A 23,688-nucleotide genomic window follows, 5' to 3' on the forward strand; every position below is an offset into this window, starting at 1 on the left:
GCAATAGAACCCGTGCCACAAAATCAAGTGGGGCGGGAGTTTACTCACTGTATTTCCTCATTCCCAAAAAGGATGGCACCCTAAGGCCAATATTAGATCTCAGGACCCTCAATCTTTACATCCTGTCAGAACACTTTCACATGGTAACTTTACAGGATGTTATCCCACTTCTTCAAAAACACGATTTCATGGCAATATCAGACCTCAAAGATGCGTATTTTCATATACCCATCCATCCTGCGCACAGAAAATATCTCCGGTTTGTCATTCAAGGAAAGCACTATCGGTTCAAGGTGTTACCCTTTGGAATAACAACAGCTCCAAGGGTATTCAAACATGCATATACTCATTAATGACAATCTAATTCACCATTAGAGCCTTTGCGTACATGCATCTCCATAATACCAGTTTGAAACTCTTTGTGATTGGGCAATAGCCCCTTCTGTAAATCACAACACCAGAATGAACTGAGACCTCAGAGTCCCAAGAAGACCAGAGTTTTAGACCATGGACACTCTCTTAAATATCAATCATAGAACCACTTATGCATTGATAAAACTTTAAACATTAGATCTCAGTTTAGAAGACTCGTAAACACTTAGAGAGGTCTTTTCAAATAATATAAAACACCTTAATATGTATCTCACATATCATGCATCCTAAAACAATAAAACTGTGATTTCTTTATCTTTGAAACCCTTTTTTGATAAATGTTCTCCTGTACATGAAAAGCACTTTAAGTATTGAGCCAAGAGCGCTTTACTTTCTGTGAACTGAAGTGCTTTCAAATATTGTGGCCAAAGTGCCTTTTTCTCCTCTGGAACTGAAGCGCTATGCCAATGTGCGTATATTCCTTTTGATTGAAGCGCTATGTGAACACGCGTTATTATCAATAGCGCGCTGCTGCTGTGAATTGAAGCGCTTTTACTTGAGCGCGCTGCTGCCGTGAACTGAAGCGCCTTTCCTGAGCGCGGTGCTGCTGTGCACTGAAGCGCTAAACTCAAGTGGCCTAAAACGCCATGCTCGTTAGGCTAGGGGAATGCTGAAAGTTAGGAAGAAACCACTCCCTTCTGACTTGGGCTCTTCACGACCTTACCGTCCACTAGTATGACCTACTCGTGTCTGAATTCCAAATGGAAATAACTGGAACCTTCGAGTTTCTGCCAAGCTGCCTTTGAAGAAATTCTGCTTTGCTCCAGAGGCAAGGTCCCTTGAGGTCTGACTGCATCGAAGTCTTCAAAATAGTGAGCCACAAGCTTTGGTGTGGCTGGGCTTTATAGGCCAGCCACACCCCAAGATGGCTGCTGCCTCTAAGTACATGGGAAATGTAGTCCCTTCATAGAATAGCACTGATAAATGCATCATGACCACCAATGGCCTGAACCTGCAGCAATGTGAGCTTTACCACAGGGGAAACAACGCTGCTGGCCATTCTTGGAACAAGCGGGGATGAACAGTGGTGCTCATAACAGGCCGCAAATCCGCGCAGCGGACCTTCGGGTGGGACCTGGACCGCACACAACCTTGATCCTGACAGCCTCAGACCATAATTACAACAGATGCATCAATGATTTGCTGGGGAGTTCACCTCAACAATCACAACATCCAAGGACAATGGGATGCCCAACACAAACCGCTATACATTAATCACTTAGAGTTGTTAGCTGTCTTTCTAGCACTCAAAGCTTTTCAGCCTCTCCTCATTCACAGGAATATCTTGATCAAAACAGACAACATGACCACCATGTATTACCTAAACAAACAGGGAGGGACACATTTGTCCTAACTCTCCCTCCTAACTCAAAAAATTTGGAAATGGGCAATACACAACCAAATTCACCTGGTAGCGCCATACATTCCAGGGATACACAACCAATTAGCAGATGTTCTCAGCAGAAATTGTCAACAAACACACAAGTGGGAGATTCACCCTCAAGTACTTCAAAAATACTTTCAACAATGGGGAACACCAGACATAGATCTGTTCGCCACCAGTGAAAACGCAAAATGCCAAACCTTTGCATCCAGATACCCACATCCCCTATCCAAGGGCGATGCTCTATGGATTAATTGGTCAGGGATATTTGCTTACGCTTTTCCCCCTCTCCCACTCATTCCATTTCTAGTCAACAAATTGCGTCAAAACACGCTCAACCTGATACTCATAGCGCCAACGTGGGCACGTCAGCCGTGGTACACAACACTATTAGACCTGTCAGTAGTACCACACTCCAAACTCCCAAACAGACCAGACCTGTTAACACAAAGTAACGGGCAGATCAGGCACCCAAATCCCAACACACTCAATCTGGCGATTTGGCTCCTGAGGTCATAGAATTTGCGTATTTACAACTACCAACAGAATGTATGGAAGTAATTATGCAAACATGAAAACCCACTACTAGACAGTGCTATGCGAACAAATGCAAAAGATTGGTATATTACTGTCAATCTAAACAAATTGACCCACTTTCAGCATCAATACAAGATATTGTATGCTATTTACTTCATTTCCAAAAATCAAATTTTGCATTCTCTTCCAACAAAATACATCACGTTGCAATTTCCGCATACTTGCAAAATGTACAGCACAGCTCTTTGTTTAGAGTACCTGTTATCAAAGCCTTCATGGAAGGCTTAAAACGCATCATTCCACCCAGAACACCTCCAGTTCCTTCGTGGAATTTAAACATAGTGCTTACATGACTTATGGGCCCACCATTTGAACCTATGAATCATGTCAAATACAATTCTTAACATGGAAGGTTGCCTTCCTAGTCGCAATTACATCATTGTGAAGAGTTAGCGAAATTCAAGCTTTCACTGTTGAGGAACCGTTCATACAAGTACACAAGCATAAAGTTGTACTACGAACTAATCCTAAATTTCTTCCTAAAGTAGTATCACCTTTTCATATCAATCAAACCGTGGAACTACCAGTCTTCTTCCCACAGCCAGATTCTGTGGCAGAAAGAGCTCTACATACATTAGACATTAAAAGAGCTCTAATGTACTACATAGATACAACAAAACAATTCAGAAAAACTAAACAGCTATTTGTAGCTTTTCAAAAACCTCATACTTGTAACCCCATTTCAAAACAAGGTTTAGCAAGATGGATAGTAAGATGCATCCAAACATGTTACCTTAAAGCTAAAAGACAACGCTTAGTTTCTCCTAAAGCACATTCCACAAGGAAGAAAGGTGCTACAATGGCCTTCTTAGGAAATATACCAATGGCTGAAATATGTAAGGCAGCTTTCTTTATACTCTATCACTCCTACCTTACCCTCTGCGGGAAAACAATGTAACCTGGAGTCGATACCCATGCGAATTGGAGCCGAAGAGGAGGAGTCACTCGATCCTGTGACTCGAAGAAAAACAACTTGTAACACTCCGAGCCCAACACTAGATGGCAGAAGTATGCACAGCATGTGAATCTGCAGCTACACATGCCACGAACAGATGTACACTGGGTAAGTGACATTTTCCATATGTGTTCGATGGCATGTGTAGCTGCAGATACACATGCTATGCATATGGATTCCGACATCTAGTGTTGGGCTCGGAGTGTTACAAGTTGTTTTTCTTCTAAGAAGTCTTTTAGAGTCACGGGATCGAGTGGTGACTCCTCTCCGGTTCCATTGCGCATGGGCATCGACTCCATTGTTAGATTGTTTTCTTTCCGCCGTCGGGTTCGGATGTGTTTTCTCTCGCTCCGAGATTTCGATTCAGAAAACTTTTTAAAAACTTTCTTTTCGTCGGTATTGTATTGATCGCGTTATTCATCTTCCATCTAAACAGCAGTACAGTCGGAAAACAACTTTGTTCACCCTTCGGGGCGCGTGTGCCCAACGCTGGCCTACTCGGTCTGACCGCGTGGAGAGCCTCAAGGATCTGACTCCATTTCGATTCTGCCCTTTAGTGCCACACTAAGTACCCATACACAGACCAACATCTGGTTTGAAACCTCTGCCTTTCTCCAGACCATCGGGAGGAAAACTGCGAGGTAGGGGTGTAATTTGATGATCAGCTATCATTCAAGCCACAAATAAAATCGATGGTGGACACTTGTTTTGGAATGCTGCGCTCACTGAAAAGGTTTTTACATCTACTGTCTTTTTGCGGCAAAAAAGTCAGTTATCCTGGCTACGATAACATCAAGGTTGGACTATGGCAATGTGCTTTATTTGGGCTTGTTGGAGTATCTCCTGGAGAGGTTACAGATGGTGCAAAACGCGCCAGCTCTTCTCAGATTACCTGTTAGACTGCATATTTCCTTGCTTCTGCGTGATTTGCACTGGCTGACGATCAGGAAAAGAATCATGTTAAAGGAGTTGGTGCTGACACGTGGGCTGAATATCTGAGAACCAGGCTTAGCTTTCACCATCCTTCCCACAATCTGAGATTAGCCGATAAATCACTGGCAGTAATCCCTAGAATGCAGAAGACAGGAACTGGCTGCAGATCTGCTGCTTTCCTAGGGGCCACGGCCTGGAATAAGCTCCCAGTAGAATTACAGTCCATCTCTTGTCGATCAGTTTTTAAAAATCAGTTGAAAACGTGGCTTTTTAATCAGATTTGATTCTGTGCTTCACCTGACCTGTAGGCTTGTGTGCTGGGGCACGCTGCTGAGTATCGGAGCGCATTATACGTTTATATAATCATTCAAAACCTGATGCTTCATCTTCAAGTCTCAACATGGAAAGAGCCCAACTTTTGTGACCTCTTGAATCCGGAAACACACTCCCAAACGTAATCCCAGATCAGCCTACCAAAATCTATTAAAAGTCCCCAAATTTAAGAGGAAACGATTGGGTCGTACTAGATTTGCATGATTGTGCCAAAGGTATGGTATTTCTTTCCCCCCCACATTAGAACTACAACTAAGTATGCAAGCTTTAGGACCTCATTAAAAACTTGGCTCTTTAAACAAGCTTATGGCTAAGTTCTGAGCCTTCCTTGCCTCTATGCCTCAGCGCCATCAAACTTTTTGGTGTGCGTGCGCATGCAGCTATATCCTCAAATTGAATATAATGCACCCTGCCTTAGGGCTTCAAAGCCTGCTGGAGGGGTGACTTACATCTAATATTATATGCAGAGATTTTAGCATGGCACGCAATGAGTGTGTCATGTTGTGTTTTCACTCATGGTTTGCACCATGACACGCCGTGGCAGTCTGCATGTAATTTGTTTGGGGGTCCTTTAGGGTGGCATAATACTTGATCTTTAGTACCCATGCCCTAGGTACCAGGGGTACCATTTACTAAGGACTTACAAGGGTGCTAAAGTGCTTGCCCATTGGGGTAAAATTAGGTATTTCGTTTTTAGGGGAAAGAACACTGGCACTGGAGCCTGGTTAGCAGGCTTCAGTGCACTGTCGGAGTCGAAAACCAGCATCCAGCAGTTCAAATAGGAGCAAAACGTTTTGGGGGGTACACTCAGCAGAAAGCTTGGTTTCCTACATCCCCCCCACCCTGCTCTTCCTAAGCCCAGCATCAAGTGCCTCCATTGGACTTTCACCCCTGCTCTCAGTCCCTGTCACTCTGCTGCTTCTCCGCGGTGTCTCCTCACACCTGCTCCTCCCTCGAGCTTTAATGTTTTTTTTGTTTGTTTTGGAGAGTCTAGCAATTGCTATTTGCTGCTGGACCACGCTGCATTATGGCAAATTTCATTTTATTTCTACCGATCAAAGTGGCGTTCACCATCTAGGATCAATAAGTGAAAAAATGGCACTTTTGTTATTTTGTAGGTACATGTTGTGTCGACGTGCTCTCCCGTCATCACACACGTGCTTACCTATGAAATGACAGCAGCTGCCTTTATCACTCCTTATTTTTTCTTTTTTTTTTCTTTTTCTTTTTCCTTTGGTACTGTGCTTTTCAACATCAGCAATCGTTTAGTGGTAAAGCCAATATTCCCTAAAATCTAGACCTATTGGTTTGCCAATGCTTGTTTTGTTTCTTTTGATTTATAATGACAGGAAGCCACACAGTGACTGCTGGGGAATGCATCGATGTCTGTAGGCCGTAGATGACTTTTTTTTTTTTTTCTTTTTTAATGCTCTATAGTGCTAATTCAGGTGCTAGAATACTAAAGAGGCAAGAACTCCTCCTTGCCTCAGACTGGTATTAGTGTAGAAAGTAGAACATAGACTGTGTGCTAATCCACTTTGCTGTGCTGCAACAGAGCGAAGGGCTTTCCTCTTTGCTTTGCCCTTTCAGGTGTGGACATGCAAGAGCAGCATAACCTGACATTATATGTATCCAAAATGAAATAGAATGAATGTGTTTTTATTTGTCTCCTCCTCTTGCTAATATCCTCATGTTGTATTCTCAGGCCACTGCTTATGAACAGGTTGATTGGTTTCCGGAGTGCACCACAGAAATTCCTGATGAAGATGAGTTGAAAGACTGGATGAAAGTTGGGAAGGTACTTTTCCAGCTTTTTATTTATGGGGACTGTTCTAGATAGTTTTTCTGTTTTATTGGCGATAACAGTAGCTATATGGCTGTGTGACATATATAATACTAACTAAAGAAAAAGCACACACTTGCGTTATGGTGCCTTGAATCGAAAACTGAAAAATCAGAATTACATCCATTATGATATGTAATGCACGCCATAACTCAAGCTGTTTGTCTTGTTTTACTCTTGGGAAACAGGCTTTTCTTCACATACCATTAGCAGAATTATGTACTGAGCTTGGTGCGAGGTATGGTGTGCCTCGCATACCAAAAAGAGCGAACTTAATTTATTTTATTCAGGTTTGCATTTGCCGTGGGTAGTCGCACACTTTCTAGGTCATCCTCGCCTTAGAAAACTGATTCCCTGCCTTACAATTGGATTTACAGAGGCTACTATGAGGTACTATTACTTGCGTAAATGTTGTAGAATTAGCTATCACGTTGAACGTATGCGTCCAAATGGGGATTGAGAATGTAAAAAAACAAACATTGCAAACATGGAAATGTCATACATCAAACTGAAAGCTTACCGCCCCAGACTGACACTGTAGTTGTCGTAAAGGCTACCTCTAAGTCCAGCTCCTTAACTGTAATTGTTAATAAGCTTTTGCCCATCTGGTTCCCTATCTTTTCTTTTTAACCTGCTGTGTCTTTTTGAGACCTATTTTGCGGTTACTCAAGGCATCTCTTCTGTTGATGGTTCATTATGCTCCAAACCCTAAACCTGACATCATCCTTGACCGACCTCGTTCTTCCAGTAGAACTAGTTCTATCTTTTTGAGCTCTAAATGAATAATTCGATAGACCCTCCCACTCAAAATAAGATTCTTGAGAGACAGGGACTTTGAGAAAGAATGAATAGTGGGAGATCTGTGGGGTTTAGCCCTATCCATGGGCAAAGACGTCTGGTCTGTCAGCCCTTCCCTCTGGGGCTTCCAAGCTACACTACCTTCCTACTTAAGAGTCTGACTCACTGGACTGAATGCTCATGCTAGCAATGGTCAGCTGATCCTTGTTTGAGCCTTGAGTTTTTATGCTCTTTACTCTTACAAAGCACTTCCAGCTCTGCTGCTCTTGTGTTCTGAAGCCTAGTTTCCTCCCCAACCTTCTCATCTTTTTCTAAGTGTACTATACATGTTAAAAAAGATGTTATCAGGGTATCTGGCATCTTGTGAGATTTTAATCTAGGGACCCAGCTCACTGCTACCACCAATGTGATGCCTTTTCTGGGGGTCCCCAGGTAGTCCTAAGTTACTCGGCTTTACCCTTTGGATATGTTTGTATATCACTGGCTTTCCAATGCCACGTTACTCTGGCTCTCCAAACAGGAAAGTCATGGTAGTCCATCTTGTTCCACAAAACGAAGAGGTTTAGAAACTCAGAACACGGCTGAACGCATTGGTAGACACTTGTTTATCTAGTGAGTGGTTTAATTTAGTGAAGAAAAAGTGCTATAACAGGTAAGAAAGTTAAATAACACTTAAAACTAGGATACACAATGAAACCAGAAAGTTTAGGTATTTTATGCACCCAAGTTTGAAGGGTATATTTCTTTATATCTTCCTCACCCTTGGTGATAGAATCATGTTTAATGCTGAGAGGAACGGTCAGTTGTAACCAAATATAGCATTCTTTTGTGTTGATCTGCTTTTCGTCATCGCGTTCAGGTCTGACTGCATACAAGCAGGACCTTTTATCTTGTACCCTTTAAAACCAGGGGATGCTCAGGATAAAAGGTGGCACTCCTAAACCAGCATTTGCAATGAAATGCGTCTCTCATTTGCTCGAGTTAGAGCTGTTAACGTAAAAAAATTCCTAACTGGACTTTTCTTGCCTTTTAAATTGAAAATGAAAAGTAAAACAGTTGACATAAGCGAGCCGATTCAAAGTGCCATGGCCACCAAGAGCATGAGCGCAAAGGAGAGACACAAAAGGAAAAAGAAGTTTGATCGCAGTCAAACTTATCAGCAATCGTGCAATTATCCATGTAACAGGGTCGATGTCCAAGGTGGTAACCAAACCGCCCCAAGGAGGGACAAACGTAAAGCATTTACCAATGATAACAAAGAAAGGCAAGCCACAAACTAGTGATACTGATGGGCTTGGTTAAAAGCCTACAGATAGATCACAACAGGTTAGAGCGCTTGCACGCTCAACCTAAAAAGGTAATTGATTTAGAATCATGACACCTTAAAAAAAAATGAAAATGTCTATATACTAAAAATCTACCATTCAGTCAAAATGCTGCCTATCCCATAAAGTCTTGAGGGCTCCAGGTGATGTCTCTGGTAATCAAGTTTAAGGTCACCAGTGCCCAGGTAAGGGGGGCACATATGATTTCTGGAGGCCAGAATCTAAGGGCCCAGCTGGATGGTCTCTTTTGCAAAGGACTGATGGTACAGTTGTTGGTTAATTCCCACTAAGTACCCCAAAGGCCTTTATCTCAAAATCTGCTGGTTGTGGTATACATCTTTGCACTGGCACTCCACCCATAGATATTTAGGGCGCTCTTAGCTCGTTATCGTGGTTCCAATTGCCAGTGGCGAAAATGGGTGACCAAGACTTCATGTGACAATATTTTTGTCATGGTAAGGGACTATAAGTATGGTTCAGACTACTTCTCTAATTTTATTTGTATATTTTTAAATGAGCTTTTTATTGAGCACTTTGTAACCTGTTTAACAAGACATAAACAACTAACACCCTCCCCCTCTGGGGTGTTGCCACAGACGTGTTACTGGAATGCAGGCCAACAATCATGGACGCGAAGTGTCTGGTTTAAAAATGTCAGAGAATCAGTTTCTCCCATCCATGGGCCGCGACATCCTCCCACTGGTTGTATGTGGTGCTCCGCGCCTAACCCCAGGTACTGACCTAACAACTGTAAACAGGTGTCGGGCTTAGATCACCCAGTGTCGCTCTTCTACATGTTCTTGCCATGAACCCCATACCTTTGCGTAATCTCCTTACCCGGCAGGTAGGTTCTCTGCCTGTCTGTACCACTCCATATTGGAGCTCCATTCCTGCCCTATCTGGTGTTCCTCCCTCCCCCAGTGTCACTGTGGCCCGTCTTGCAACAGCCAGGGCTGTGTTCAAGGGAGCTAGTGTATATCTGTCAGTGGTCACTTACCTCCAAATCCCCAGCCGGAGGTCGAGCACTAGAGTGTGTCTCATACCTTTGAGATATTCTTGTTCCGCTGGGTGACTACCGCTCCGGGGAGAAATGCTGAACGGCCTAAGCAGAGCATGTGTATCTACAACCTTAGATTGTAGGCGTTTGTTCTCAGTGTGTAATGCACTAAATTTACATGCACCCAGCCACCTCTGCTGGTTATTTTAGACACTTTTTCTTTTCACCATTAATTATCAGTCGTTTCTGCACACTTTCACACAGGGTCCAACTTATTACTCAATCCATATGCAGACTTGCTGTGCAAAAAAACATTCTAAAATTGGGCCGGTGTCCACGTGCGTTGCCAACTAAGGGGGCAGTCACAGCTCATGACTCAAAAGCCTTCTTTTAAGAAAAACGTGTTTCAAACGTCTGAGCCAATACTAAATGGAAGAAGTATGCAGAACATTTGACTCGACAACACTACACCCTACAAACAGATGCTTACAGGGCAAGCAACATATTCCTTTAAGAATGAGGTTCCATGTATTGTATTTTCGAATGAGGTTAAAGATGCTGTTAATCACACTTAATTTTTTTTTTTTTTTTTTTTTTACTTACAGCGAAAAATGATTATTGATGATGAATTAGAGTTTTGTGGTGAAGAGCTTCTATCCAATGTTTTGCGGTGTAAGGTGAGTTAAAAATATTTGCAACTTGTGCTGTTATTCTTGTTTCTGTGCGTATCAGTGGTGCGACGTCTCCTGAACAAATGAAAGAGGTTCTTCCAGACCTGCCATCTCACGGTGCTACAGTGTGCCGCACGATTTCGTTTCTCTTCACACTGTGGCAGGGACAACTAGCTGGAAACCTCTGCACAGAGTGGCTTTCCTGCTTGTTTTCAGCAGCTGTAAGCCGCCGCTGCCCATTAAGGGGTGTGAAAAGACCACAGAACATCGGCGACGGCCTCAGTGACCCTTTGTTTTTTTTGTTTTTTTGAGGGGGGAAGCTGAGAGGGTGAGCAGAGGGCAGAGTGCTTCTTGGGTAGCTCTCAGCACAAGGCCCGCTTCAGCCAAGGCCCCTCCCTCTCTTCACACATTGACATTTATTTATAAGTTGACAGACGGGTTCTTCCCAATACTGCCTTGTCTCACTCATAAATTGACTGATAATTGGGGTGAACCAAACATGCATGGTTGCTGTTTCGGATCATATTGTTATAATTTTACGTCTATAGATAGATTTAAAACTAAGATTTGCAGGAACTTGTAATGAAAAGCCTTTTTTGTTCTTCCTTTTAAAAGCAAACCTGCAGGAACTGTGGCAGTCCCATGAGAGAGCACTGCAACACTTTCACTTTAAGGCAGCAGGCCCCTCCCGAGTTCCAGAAGACAGCCTGTTGTTAGATTTCTGAAACATAACACGTCAGAATCTTTAATGTTTGTAGCTTTTGAAATTTAACAATGTAATTTGTTAGAATTGACTGAGTAGATGTGCTTGAGCATCAGTTGAACCTGCATACGAAGATGTTCACAGATCCTTCTAACTTGGGCTTCAAACCCAGCAAAAGGAGCAGATGGCATGCATCCACTATGACCTTGTTTAGACTCCTTCAGAAGCTTCAAGTGTCACCTAAAGCCAAGTAGTCATTCCTCTTGTTCAGTTTAAGCGTTTTGCTTAAGAGGCCCTCAGGAGCAAACCTCAGAGAAGATCCGGAAGTACCAGTCTAGAGTCCTACTGGAGCGAGTGTTCTGAAAGGTCTTCTAATTCCATCCCATTGAGAATCTCTGCATAGGATAACATTACCACCTTCAATTAAGCCACTGATATAGCAGCATGAAAGTGTGACACAGTTGCTGCTGCTTCACTGTTGCAGCTTTCTATTATGTTTTAAGCCCTGCAATCTTGCACTATTCTAGACTTCCTCCAGGTATGCTTAGTAAAAATGTATTATGTATTAATTGCTTGAGCTTGGCAAATCATAGTTTTTAAAGTGATGACCTCAGTGATCAAACCAGGCATTATAAGAGGCAGTTGGCTCATATTTAGCTTAAAGTATGAGCTAAACCTGGGTCCCCGCTGCAGTTGGCTAAAATTCAGCCATCACCTATATTCCTACACAGTCTCAGTGGTGCGCAGCAGAGAGCACTGATGCCAGTGAGGCATTCAACTACTCCTGTAGATCTTCATCGATATGTTCTTAGGCTTTTACATTTCATCCACCTTCCTTTCAGAAATTGATATCCTTTAAGCCCGTGCCACAGTATAACATTTATTGCCACCCATGAAATGTTCGCTTTTATTGCCACTTGAGTTGTGATCTCACTTACAAGATCGATCAATATGACTCGCCACAGCTGAGCCCCACGTGTACACTGACTTTAACTCCTTGACTGACATACACTGATCTCCACAGGAACATTCTTCATATTTTGTATTGCTTTCAGCCAATGCTTGTTTTGTCCTGACTTCCAGACGTCAGCCTGCCGATGCACTGACTCAAGAATGCAACACAAATTTGTGTTGCTATTGCCATGTGTTATATGGTCCTCATACACTTGTACCCCCCCTAGCCTCAGGTGTGTTTCACGTAAGGGACTCAAGGTAAACTAGTACATATGTTTCTCATAGGAACAAACATGTGGTGTCTCCTTTGGCAATCCCAAAAACCTCACCCTCACTGAAGGGAGCACTTGCCTTTGTCCTGGTGCAGCACTTGCTCTCTACCGGTACCCCAATAATATCCATAGACACTATAATGGGTTAGAATACCTCTGCAAATTCCTCTGCTAGTGCCCTGGCGAGCATATTGTCATTGTGAAATTGCAACTTAGTCGATGCTTGTCTTGAAATAGAATTACTGCAGCTGTCTTCCCTCGCCCAAGATATATGGCACTGGGCTATTTGCTACAGTGTTCTGCTCTTAGAGAAGCCTTTTCCGGGATGGAGAAGGACTGTGTGGACCTGCTAAGGAGGACACATCAACATATCCATCAACAAAAAGGAGTTAAACCTGCATGTCTTCAAGGTACTTCTGCCTTGGATTCTCTGACCATTGATCTGATCGCCACCCCCGCAAAATGCCAATGTTTATCATACAGGTACCCACAGTACATGTGCAATGCACTATTGATGAACTGGTCCCAGATAATTTCTTTTGCTTTTCTTCCTCTCCCTCCCATCCCGTATAAGGTGAGAAAAGTTAGCCAAGTGTCCAAGCCAGTAATCCTAATGCCACTGAGGTGGGCCAGGCAATCCTATTACTCCATGCTCCTCAAGATGTCGGTGAGCCCACATGAGCAACTGCTGCTGAGATCGGATCTTCTCACTTAGTATCGAGGTAAGCTCAGGCATCCAGACTTCAGGCATCTCATTCTAACAATCTGACTCATGAGGTCCTAGAGTTTGGCTACCTCAAACTCCTGGTGGAGTGTGTGTAAAGTGGAAATGGTTTGTGAAAATGCACTGTGCAATATGCTATCTGCTACCTCTTGCATTTGCAAAAAGAAGGTTTGGCATACACCTCTACTTTTATCTTCAGTTACAGCATACGCACAGAACAGAGTATATTCATTTCTCTTTAAATTCTCTTTCATTAAGGCCTTTATGCAAAGTCTTTGGCTCATGCTTAGGACTTGATTGTGGTTCTGACTTGGCTCACGAGCCCAACTTTTTAACCACTCCATTTCTTTTTCTTTAAAGGTGGCCTTTTTTGTGGCCATCTACTCTTTGCACCAAATCGGTGAATTAAATCATTTAAAATATGGAAACCACTTTTTCTAGGTACATATCGAAATGGTAGCCCTTAAATGTAACCCAAAGTTCCTACCAAAGCCTTTCTTCCCTTTGCACGTAAACCAAACTATTGAGCCAGCCTTCATCTTTCCACACACAGACTTAGCAGAGGTGGTATAAGGGCACTTGTATTAGATTGACAGAAACAAGTCCATTTGCAAAACAAACTGTGTGTAGCCTTTGCTAAGCAGCACATAGTGCACCACATCTGTAAATCTGGCATTTCTAGATGAACCGTCATATGTATTTAAACCTGCTATCTAAAAGTGAAGCACACATTGCCTTGCCCCCTAAAGTATGTTGCTGTGATCCTATCAATTATGTCATACAGTATGTCATGAGTAATGCAGTATGTGAGGTAATTAGCAGTGCTTGGCAAGGGCATGAGTTATTTCTTTAGGGCACAAGTTGAGAGAGCTACAACTGGTGATTTTCTCTGGTTTGGTTTTGCTTAAAATTGTATAACTTTCTTTTTACTTAACTAGAATGCCCCCTTTAATCTGTGTGTTTTCACTGATTGTCTAAGGTTTTTTAAAATAGAAAGGAAGGTAATGTTAAAATTCCCAACTATAACCTCATTTTAACTTTCTTTTTTTCAGTTAATTTCTCAGTTTTTTTTTTTAGACCTAAAGTAAGATATCCATTTCAATATGGGATGTGGACTTGGGCGCTTGCGCCTTGCCCTCTGCAGCACACGGCCCACTAGTTAGTCAAGAGGCAGAAGTCACCCTGACCCACTAGCAAATGCCATCCAAAAAGGTGGCACACCAAGCTGCCACTCTCAGAACACTTTCAGGACATGCAGCAGCTCAGTAGAGGACTGAGCCAGCTGTCTGTGACCCGAGAGAAGCCCTGAAGGATTAGACCTGCTCACTCATGTACCCAGGATAATAACATGGGTCAGTAGGTTGGCCTGCTGTGTGGCAATAGGGACAGAACAAGCAACAAGAGCTATTTTTCTGGAAATGCCCAACTGACCAGTTGCAACTGGACCTGGACTGGACTCTGACTTTATTATTGGGCTCTGCCTGACACCCTTGGAGCTTCTAAATGCCCTCCGCCGAGGTCCTGGGGACCGGAGAAGTGTTTTCCTCAAGTTGATTGGGCACAAGAAGAAAGTTTGGAAACTTTGAAAAAAATGTCATCCTCATATTTGGTGGGTGGGGCTACAGGAAAAAGTATCTGACCATCAGTTCATAACATCTGCATTAATTTCAGCTTCGTCCCACACAAGACACCCACCATCGCCAAAGCACTGGTTAAGTCCCATTCGCGTTGGAACATTTTCAGCAAGACATCTCTAAAGCTCCAGACTTCCAGCCAGACCAACCTGCTTCAGGTATCCAACCTTTGGTTCCACAGCAGCAATTACAATGTCAGCTGCAGCTTGTTTAATGAGGATTGTTGGCAATTTTATCAAACATTTTGACTTCTAGACTTTCACTAAGGCCAATCCACTTAATGTATTCGACCAGGGCTCCATCACAGTCTGTGTCAAATTGCGCTTAGATCCCGGTCTACTGCTTCCATAGACTATCATTGGAGCTTTGCCCTTTTCTGGTGCTATTGTCACTTAAATCTTTAAAAAATCATATCTCCGGTTCCCCTTATTGGACTTTTATCTCAATGGGGTAAAAGTTCCCCGAGGCAACCCTACCTACATTTTTCAGCGGTTTCTGTATGCTTACTGCAAACACCACACTGCTCCTCACTCTCAAAGTCCAAGATGGGGAAAACCTTTTCCCCTTGTGAAGAGCTGTGTGCCCAACGAGAGGTGTGGACAGGATGAGTAGATCCCTCCTCTGTGGTCACTCAAAACCAGTTCTGGGGGTAGCTTTCCTCCCACTGGCTTTGGTGTCAGTTTGACTTGCGGGACAAATACTGGGGCCTTTTCATGTGTCACCTATCATTTGCTTGCAACAAGGCAGGGTCCTTTGAAGTTAATTTAGTTCTTTGGTCCTTCCCCTTGTTTGGGGAAGAAAAGACCTTCACTCTTGCAGGCCATTGTACCTGCAGTTTTCACACCTATTCACACCTATTAGGCTAAGCACAGGCTACGCAGGGCAGGCTACGCAGTTACTGGAGGGCTAATACAAATTAGCCTCCAGCAGCTTCAGGCAGGATAAAGGAAACTTTCTGAAACTTTCATTTAATGGAAATCCAACTTCACAATTAGATTGGAGTTTTATTATTAAATATACAAATCTTTAATGGAGTCTGTAGATTGTACATATAAAACGTTATAGACTAAAGTTTATAATCTATACTTTGTCATTTCCTGTGTGCAGCTACAGCCCAACCATTTCTAATGTTCTACTCTTGAATATTATGTAGCTTACCTTGTGGGCATCAAGACTCTTTTAGGGGGTAACTTATTTAATATGTAAAATTGTGTTTTCCTGTCTGTCAAAATAGTGATATTCACTGGTCTGTGCAGCAGGGTTGAAGCTGCTGCTGTCAGGCTACACAGCGTAGGTTGAAGCCATGTTTTCACTGATGACACAATAGGTGTTGTACTCCAGCACCTATGGCATTTAACATTCCATGCTATGAGTGCAGTGCACTATACACAATATTCCGAGGCAATATAGGAAAGTTAAATGTTGGGTTTTAAGCAAATTTAAACGTGTTTTAGGGAGTCTAGGCACATATGCTGGACGCGGGATATCAGTGTCCCAGTCTTAAAGTGCAAGATTACCAGCAGGTGAGTCTAAAAAAAAAAAGAAAAGCTAGATTGTTACCCAGAAATTGTGCTTTTTGTGATTGTGTAAATCTGTTTAGTAATTTTTGAGAAATTACGATTTGAAAATGGCAGGAATAAGGCTATGCGCGGTCCAGGTCTCGCCCGAAACGCCGCTGCCCTGATTTGCGGCGCTTCATGCGCACCACTTGTCATCCTCTCTTGTTCTAAAAGTGGTCATCAGCGTCGTCTGCCCTGTGTTTCACACTTCACTTCTTAAACCTGCTTCACCCTCAAGTGTCACACAACCTGCTCCTCAATTAATCCAGGGTTATTGGGAGTATGAGGTGCGAGCTATCTTAGACTCCGAATATCGTGGTTCTTCCCTTTTGTACTTGGTGTCCTGGAAAGGATACGGACCGGGAAATGACTCTTGGGAACCTGCAAGACATGTCCATGCACCATGTTTGGTGCAACGTTTTCACCTCCTCCATCCTGATAAGCCGGGCCCTGGACTGCGCTTGGGAGAGGGGTGTAATGTCAGGAATAAGGCTATGCGTGTTCCAGGTCCCGCCCGAAACTCCGCTGTGCAGAATTGCGGCGCTTCATGCGCACCACTTGTTATCCCCTCTTGTTCTAAAAGTGGTCATCAGCGTTGTCTGCCCTGTGGCAAAGCTCACGTAGCTGCAGGGTTAGGACATTGGTGGACAAGATGCACTTATCAGTGCTATTGCATGAAGGGACTACAATTCCCATGTTTTTAGAGGCAGCAGCCATCTTGGGGTGTGGCAGGCCTATAAAGCCCAGCCACACCCAAGCACATTGCTCACTATTTTGAAGACTTCGATGCAGTCAGACCTCGTGGGGGTTTTCTCTGAAGAAGAGCAGATTTCCTGCTTGGCAGATTGAAATCAAATCGGAGTATCCTTGTTTCCATGGTGAATTCAAAAGCGAGTAGGTCGTACTCATAGCGGTAAGGCCTTGATGAATCCAATTTTGAAGCAAGTCGTTACTTCCAAAGGAAAAGCGCTCCTTAGCACGACGAGCAAATCGCTTCAGTCCACAGGTGTAAAGCGCTATTGACACGGCAATTCAAGCGCTTCAGTCCATAGGTGTAAAGCGCTCTTGGCAAGGCAATTCAAGCGCTTCACTCCACATGAGTAAAGCGCCCTTGGCACGGCAATCAAGGCGCTCCAGTCCACATGAGTAAAGTGCCCTTGTGACAGCAATCAAAGCGCTTCAATCCACAGGAGTAAAAGGCCCTTGGCACAACAATCAAAGTGATTCAGACCACATGAGTAAAAGCGCCCCTTAGCATAACGAGCGTAGCGCTTCAGACAAGACAAGTAAAAGCGATTCCTGGTATTATAATTAAAGCGCTTCAAGTTTCGATGAGTAAAACTTTCAGGTCTATAGTTGGTAATGCGAAAGCATTCTGGAGATAAGCAAATTACAGTTTTCATTGTTCTTTTTTGGAAAGCATAATATTTGAGATACATATTTAAGTCTTTGAGAATTTCTAGGCCATGATCCAACGTTTATGTTATGAATGCATAGTTGTTACAGGATTGATATTCAGAGTACGACCATAGTCCAAAGCTCTTGCCATCTCTTGTTTCAGAGCTTGTAGTTTGTTCTTGTTCGATGATTCAACGAAGGGGCTTCGCCCTCATTTCACAAAAGGATCTCAATCGGATATCACGGAGACACCTTTATTTTCAAGAGTCTATTGATGAGTTATACTGCTATAAATGCGTTTATGCATATTTGTTCTAACCTTTTCTTTTCTGATCTCTCTCCCTGCTGTTCCCTACCATAATTCCCTTCTCCCCTTCCTGGCTTCATCATAACTCTGTGCTATAATAGCTTTCTGAGATAGTGACGCCGGGAGGTGCGCCTTTTGTTCGGCAGCGTGCAGATCCTGAGGAAAGGGCACTGTGACAGAAAATTAACAGATACCTAGCAGCACAGGAGTCATGCTTGGCCTGGAGATCAAGGGATAAAATCTGCTTGGCTGCTGACAACACCAACATAGATGTTTAGCAGCCATTTTAGAACTTGTGGACACAGTCAAATTATAAAAGAAGAGCCAGTATAGTGTTTTGCCAATAATGATGTCACCATTTGACAAAACTTCACATATTTTTCAAAACGAATGCGACCGTCTGTTCAGCTGCTGCCTTTAAAATTTCGGGGTGATCTGTCAAGCGTGGGCGATAAAGAAGGTGGGGGGGGGGTCCCAAAACCTGTAAAAAAAAAAAAAAAGAAAAAAAAGGGGAGACGGGCCGTGCGCCCTTCCTCCTGGGCCAAATATGGCCCTAGGGAGTGCCACCCCCAGAGCCAGCTCCTTTTGTCTCCTGAGATGCACACTCTTGGGGAATAGCTGTTTGCTTTCGCTTGTTTATTTAGCCCCGGGGAGGTGGATGCCCAAGGTGCATATTTAAGCCCCAGCAGGGGGTCTGTGTGCCCCCCCCTTCTTTTTTCAATTAAAGCACCAGGGAGGTGGTTGCCCCTGGGGCTCAAAGAGCCCAATGGAGGGAAGAGGGTCTGCTCAGCCCCCGTCCTTCATAAGAACAAAGCACCAGGGACCTGGCCCACCAGGGGGCTTTGTTGAAAATAAGCCTGGGAGACCGCTCTTTTTTTAACAAAAATGTTTTTGGGGGCAGATTCGCAAATCTGCTGCAATTTTGCAGCAACATTTTTTTTTCTTCTCTCAAGTAACTATAACTTGCGCCCTTGCCATGCACTGCTAATTACCCCACATATTCTATAACTCATGACATCTTTGATCACATCATTGATAATATCAATGCAACATTTGCAGTAAAATTATTGAGGAAAAAACTGTGCATGGCGAGGGCGTGTTTTAAGAATACATATATATGTTCGATGGCATGTGTAGCTGCAGATACACATGCTTTGCATAAGTCCGCCATCTAGTGTTGGGCTTGGAGTGTTACAAGTTATTTTTCTTCGAAGAAGGTTTTCAAGTCACGGGATCGAGTGACTCATTCTCTTGGTAATACTGCGCAAGGGCAATAAGTCCTTTCTTAGATTGTTTTCTTTCCTCCATTGGGTTCGGACGTGTTTCCTCTCGCTCCGGTGGATCTCGGTTTGGTATTTCTGAACTTTTTCTACTTTCCTATAATACCATTGGTATTGTTTCGATCGCATTTCCCATCTATTCTCCATCCGATTTAGACCGTCTGGCTCGAATTCTTGCCCTTAAACGGGGGCCTTGCTGCTTTTAGGGCCTACTTAAATGTCGTGCTGATGGAATGAACTCTGTTTTGGTTCTGTCCTCGGTGTCACGCTAAATTCCCATACACCGACCAACGTTCCGTATGTAATCTCTGTCTATCTCCTGATCATCAAGAAGAGACTTGCGACACCTGCAGATCATTTCGATCTAAAAAGACTGTCAGGGACCGTACAGCTTGTCGTCTCGAAATGGCGTCCAAGGCCACAGAAGACACATCTGATATTTTCAGAGAATAACACGCGCAGGAAGAAGTTAAAAAAGGGGCGGCATTTTCCATCCAAGACTCGGACTCTGATCAGCACTCTGATGATGATAGCCATGACATACCTCCGGTGTAGTACGTGAGTACAATTGCCCCATTACACCATACAAAGATACTAAAAAAGACTCCAGCACTGGTCGTCGGTCCTCTACTGCCTTTGGGCCATGGTCGGATTCAGAAAGCAAGTCCGGATGACTAACCTTCGAGTTCGGCGCCGAGAACAAAGACCAAAGTGCACTCTGCATCGACAAACAGGCTGCTACAGCTGTCTCGGTATTGAGCCGAAAATCAGAAGGAACATCTTCGGAGCTGAAAAAACTGGCAACAACTTCGGAACTGACATTCTCGCTTCGAGTTAAAAAGTTGGGGCTGATTACAACCTTGGCGGGTGGGATACTCCATCACAAACGTGACTGATACCCCACCTGTTGTTTTACAAGTTCCATAGGATATAATGGAGCTTGTAATATGGCGAACAGGATATACTTCACGTTTGTGATGGAGTATCCCATCCTCCAAGGTCGTAATCAGTCTAAACCTTCAGAGTCGAAAGCCACAAGTAGTAAACATACTACTTCTACCCAAGAATCTTTGGACATACAACTCTTTTAGAGGTGATGGATGCTAAACATTGAAAAATGCCCATTCAAAAGGACATAGGAAGAATAATTGCTTCTCCAACAACGCTCTTTAAGAGGAAATAAACTTTTCAAGAGACCTTAAAGGATGCACCTCTACCAAAAAACGTCTCAAAAGACAAAGAGCGGGAAGAGGCTACAAGACAAAAACAGACCTCATCGCCACATTCTTCTGCTCTTCCTTCCACACTGCCACCACCACCATCACCCACATATGAAATAGTTTTCACCACAGACATCCTCACTCTCACCACAAAGTGATGTTCTTAGGGATGACCAGCAGGATAGAGATCCATGGGATATATATGATCCTGATCCCATTCTTCTAAACAATCCAGACTTGTATCCTGCTAGACCTTCTCCACCAGAAGACACTACTGCATATAACCAATTCATAGCCAGGGCTGCTGCCTGTCATAACGTGCAGATGCACACAGATCATATAGAGCAAGATTTCCCCTTTAACACATCCGCATCCACACCCAAAAAATATCAGTATCTCCCAATGCTTCCAGGAATGCTCAGACACGCTTCTGGCATTTTGAAAGAACCAGTGAAGGCCAGAATAATCACTCTTAGAGTAGATAAAATATATAAACCTGCACCCTCACACCCAGTGTTTATCAAAACTCAGTTACTGCCTGACTCAATTGTAGTTAGAGCAGCAAGGAAAAGGGGCAACAGTCAGTCCACAGGAGATGCTCCTCTACCAGAAAAAATAGAGCAAGAAAATAGATGCAGCAGGTAAAAGGGTAGCTTCACAAGTTGCAAATCACTGTAGGATAGCCAACTCACAGGCTCTATTAGCTAGATATGATACGGCCCACTGGGACGAGATGGAACAACTGTTGCAGTACCTTCCACTAGGAAGAGGGGACGGCAGATCGTAACAGAAGGGCAGCCAATATCTAATAATGCTATTATATTTGCTACAGATGCAACTGATTCAGCAGCCAGAGCAATCAACTCCAGTGAACTTATTAGAAGACATGCCTGGTTAAGATGTTCAGGATTCAAACCTGAAATACAGCAAGCTGTTTTTAAATATGCCCTTTGACAAGGAACATCTATTCGGCCCAGAAGTTGATACAACTATAAACAAACTTAAAAAGGATTCTGAAACCGCTAAAGCGAAGGGTGCGTTATATAACACACCCACTATAGGAAATATTCGTAGACCACAGTTAAGAGGGGGTTTCAAAACATCAGCCACAGAAACTGCAACTTCCCAACAAAAACAATCCTCACACTTCTATACAAGAGGATCATTTAGAGGCTTCTACAGAGGATCCAACAATAGAGGAAGAGGTAAACCATCCACGTCCCGAGGTTCCTCTACCTCAAATAAACAGTGACTTTCTCACCATTCCCACAGAGCACACATCTCCTATTGGAGGAAGACTGGTAAATGTCTATCCACAATAGCACAACATCACTACAGACCAGTGGGGTCTGTCCATTATCCAACATGGTCATTGTCTAGCACTCATTTCCACGCCACCAAACATTCCCCCTCGTTCACACAGACTTACTCAGGAGCATCTCGCTCAAGTAAAACAGGGGTTACAAACACTACTAATCAAAGGAGCCATAGAGATAGTACCTATATCCCATCAGGGGTCTGGAGTATATTTACTATACTTCCTGATGCTAAAGAAAGACGGAACTCTAAGACCAATTTTATATCTCAGACCCCTCAGTCTATACATCCTTTCCGGACACTTTCATATGGTCACTCTACAAGACTTTGGGCCCCCAGTACAAAAACAGGATTACATGACCGCATTAGACCTCTAAGATGCCTATTTCCACATTCCCATACATCCAGCACATTGAAAATATCTAAGATTTGTCATAGCAGGAAAACACTACCAATTCAAAGTGCTACTATTTGGAGTAACAACAGCACCAACGGTGTTCACCAAGTGCTTAGCGGTGGTTGCAGCATTCCTCAGAAGACAACCCATATCTAGAGGACTGGCTCATAAAAGGCCAGTACAATTCAAACTTGTCAACAACATTCTCCGGATACCATAGATATCCTACACAGTCTAGGATTCACAATCAATTACCACAAATCTCACCTGCAACCATCACAGATACAACCATATCTGGGAGCAATTCTGAACACTCAGTCAGGATTAGCATATTCAAACCCAGTAAGGATTCAAGCATTTCACAATCTGATATCTCAACTACAATGCAACCACACTTAAACAGTAAGTTAGTGATTAAACTATTAGGAATGATGGCCTCATGTATATCCATAGTTCCCCATGCAAGACTGCACATGCGACCACTACAGCAGTGCCTTTCACAACAATGGTCTCAGTCACAGGGCCAGCTTCAGGATCTATTGTTGTTGGACTGCCAGACTCGCCGCTGTCTGCACTGGTGGAATTACACCAACCTATCAAAGAGGTGGCCCTTTAAGAACCCTGTGCCTCAGGCCACTATCACAACAGATGCATCACCAATGGGTTGGGGAGCTCACCTCAACAATCTCACTATACAAGGGGAATGGGACTCCAAACAACAGACTTATCATATAAACTACTTGGAATTACTAGCAGTAGTCCTAGCACTCAAAGCTCTTCTGACACAAATCGCACACAAGGTAGTGTTAATATGTACGGACCATATGACCACAATATATTATCTGCAAAAACATGGGGGGACCCGCTCCTCTCAAGATCCTTTTTAGCACAGACAATTTGGAAGTGGGTGATTCACATTCAATTAGTGGCAGAGTATCTCCCAGGGATAGACAACCAACTAGTGGACCTCTTAAGCAGGACGCAGCACCAAGTCCGCGGATGGAAAATTCACCCACAAGTGATTCAACAATACTTCCAAATGTGGGGAACCCCAGACATAGACCTTTTTCGCCACAAAACAATAGGCAAAATGCCAAAGCTCCGCATCCAGGTACCCACACCCTCAATCCAAGGGCAATGCTCTATGGATGAATTGGTCAGGAATATTTGCTTACGCTTTTCCACCTCCCACTAATTGTATCTCTGATAATAAAGATTAAACAAACCTTACTCACTATGATACTCATAGCTCCCATATGGGCACATCATCATTGGTACACCACACTATTGGACCTGTCTGTAGTACCACATCACAAGCTGCCAAACAGACAAGATTTGTTGACTCAAAAGAGAGACCAAATCATTCATCCAAACCCCAGCACACTCAACCTGGTGATATGGCTCCTGAAGTCCTAGAGTTTGGCTATCTACAACTTCCATCTGAATGTATGGATATTCTAAAATGAAGCACGCAAACCCAAAACTAGACAATGTTATGCAGCTAATTGGAAACGTTTTGTCTACTATTATCAACCCAAAAATATTGATTCACTTAAAGCTTTGGTATAGGATATAGTCTGCTATTTGTTACACTTAAAAAAAAAAAAAAAAAAAAATTGGCATATTCATCTATTATGATTCATTTAACAGCTATA

The 23,688-nt window shown here is 43.3% G+C and overlaps 1 protein-coding gene across 5 annotated transcripts in view; it reads left to right on the forward strand.

The window, feature by feature from the left end:
* Positions 1 to 23,688, forward strand: part of CMTR1 (cap methyltransferase 1) — a 419,501-nt gene that overhangs the window by 100,699 nt on the left and 295,114 nt on the right. For all 5 annotated transcript variants that reach the window (XM_069236317.1, XM_069236319.1, XM_069236315.1 and 2 more), the window contains 2 exons: positions 6,340 to 6,432; positions 10,203 to 10,274. In XM_069236317.1, the coding sequence (XP_069092418.1) occupies positions 6,340 to 6,432; positions 10,203 to 10,274 (165 nt within the window). The remainder of the gene's footprint in view (positions 1 to 6,339; positions 6,433 to 10,202; positions 10,275 to 23,688) is intronic.

Source organism: Pleurodeles waltl, chromosome 5 (genome assembly GCF_031143425.1).
Source record: "Pleurodeles waltl isolate 20211129_DDA chromosome 5, aPleWal1.hap1.20221129, whole genome shotgun sequence".
Taxonomy (NCBI): Eukaryota; Metazoa; Chordata; class Amphibia; order Caudata; family Salamandridae; genus Pleurodeles; species Pleurodeles waltl.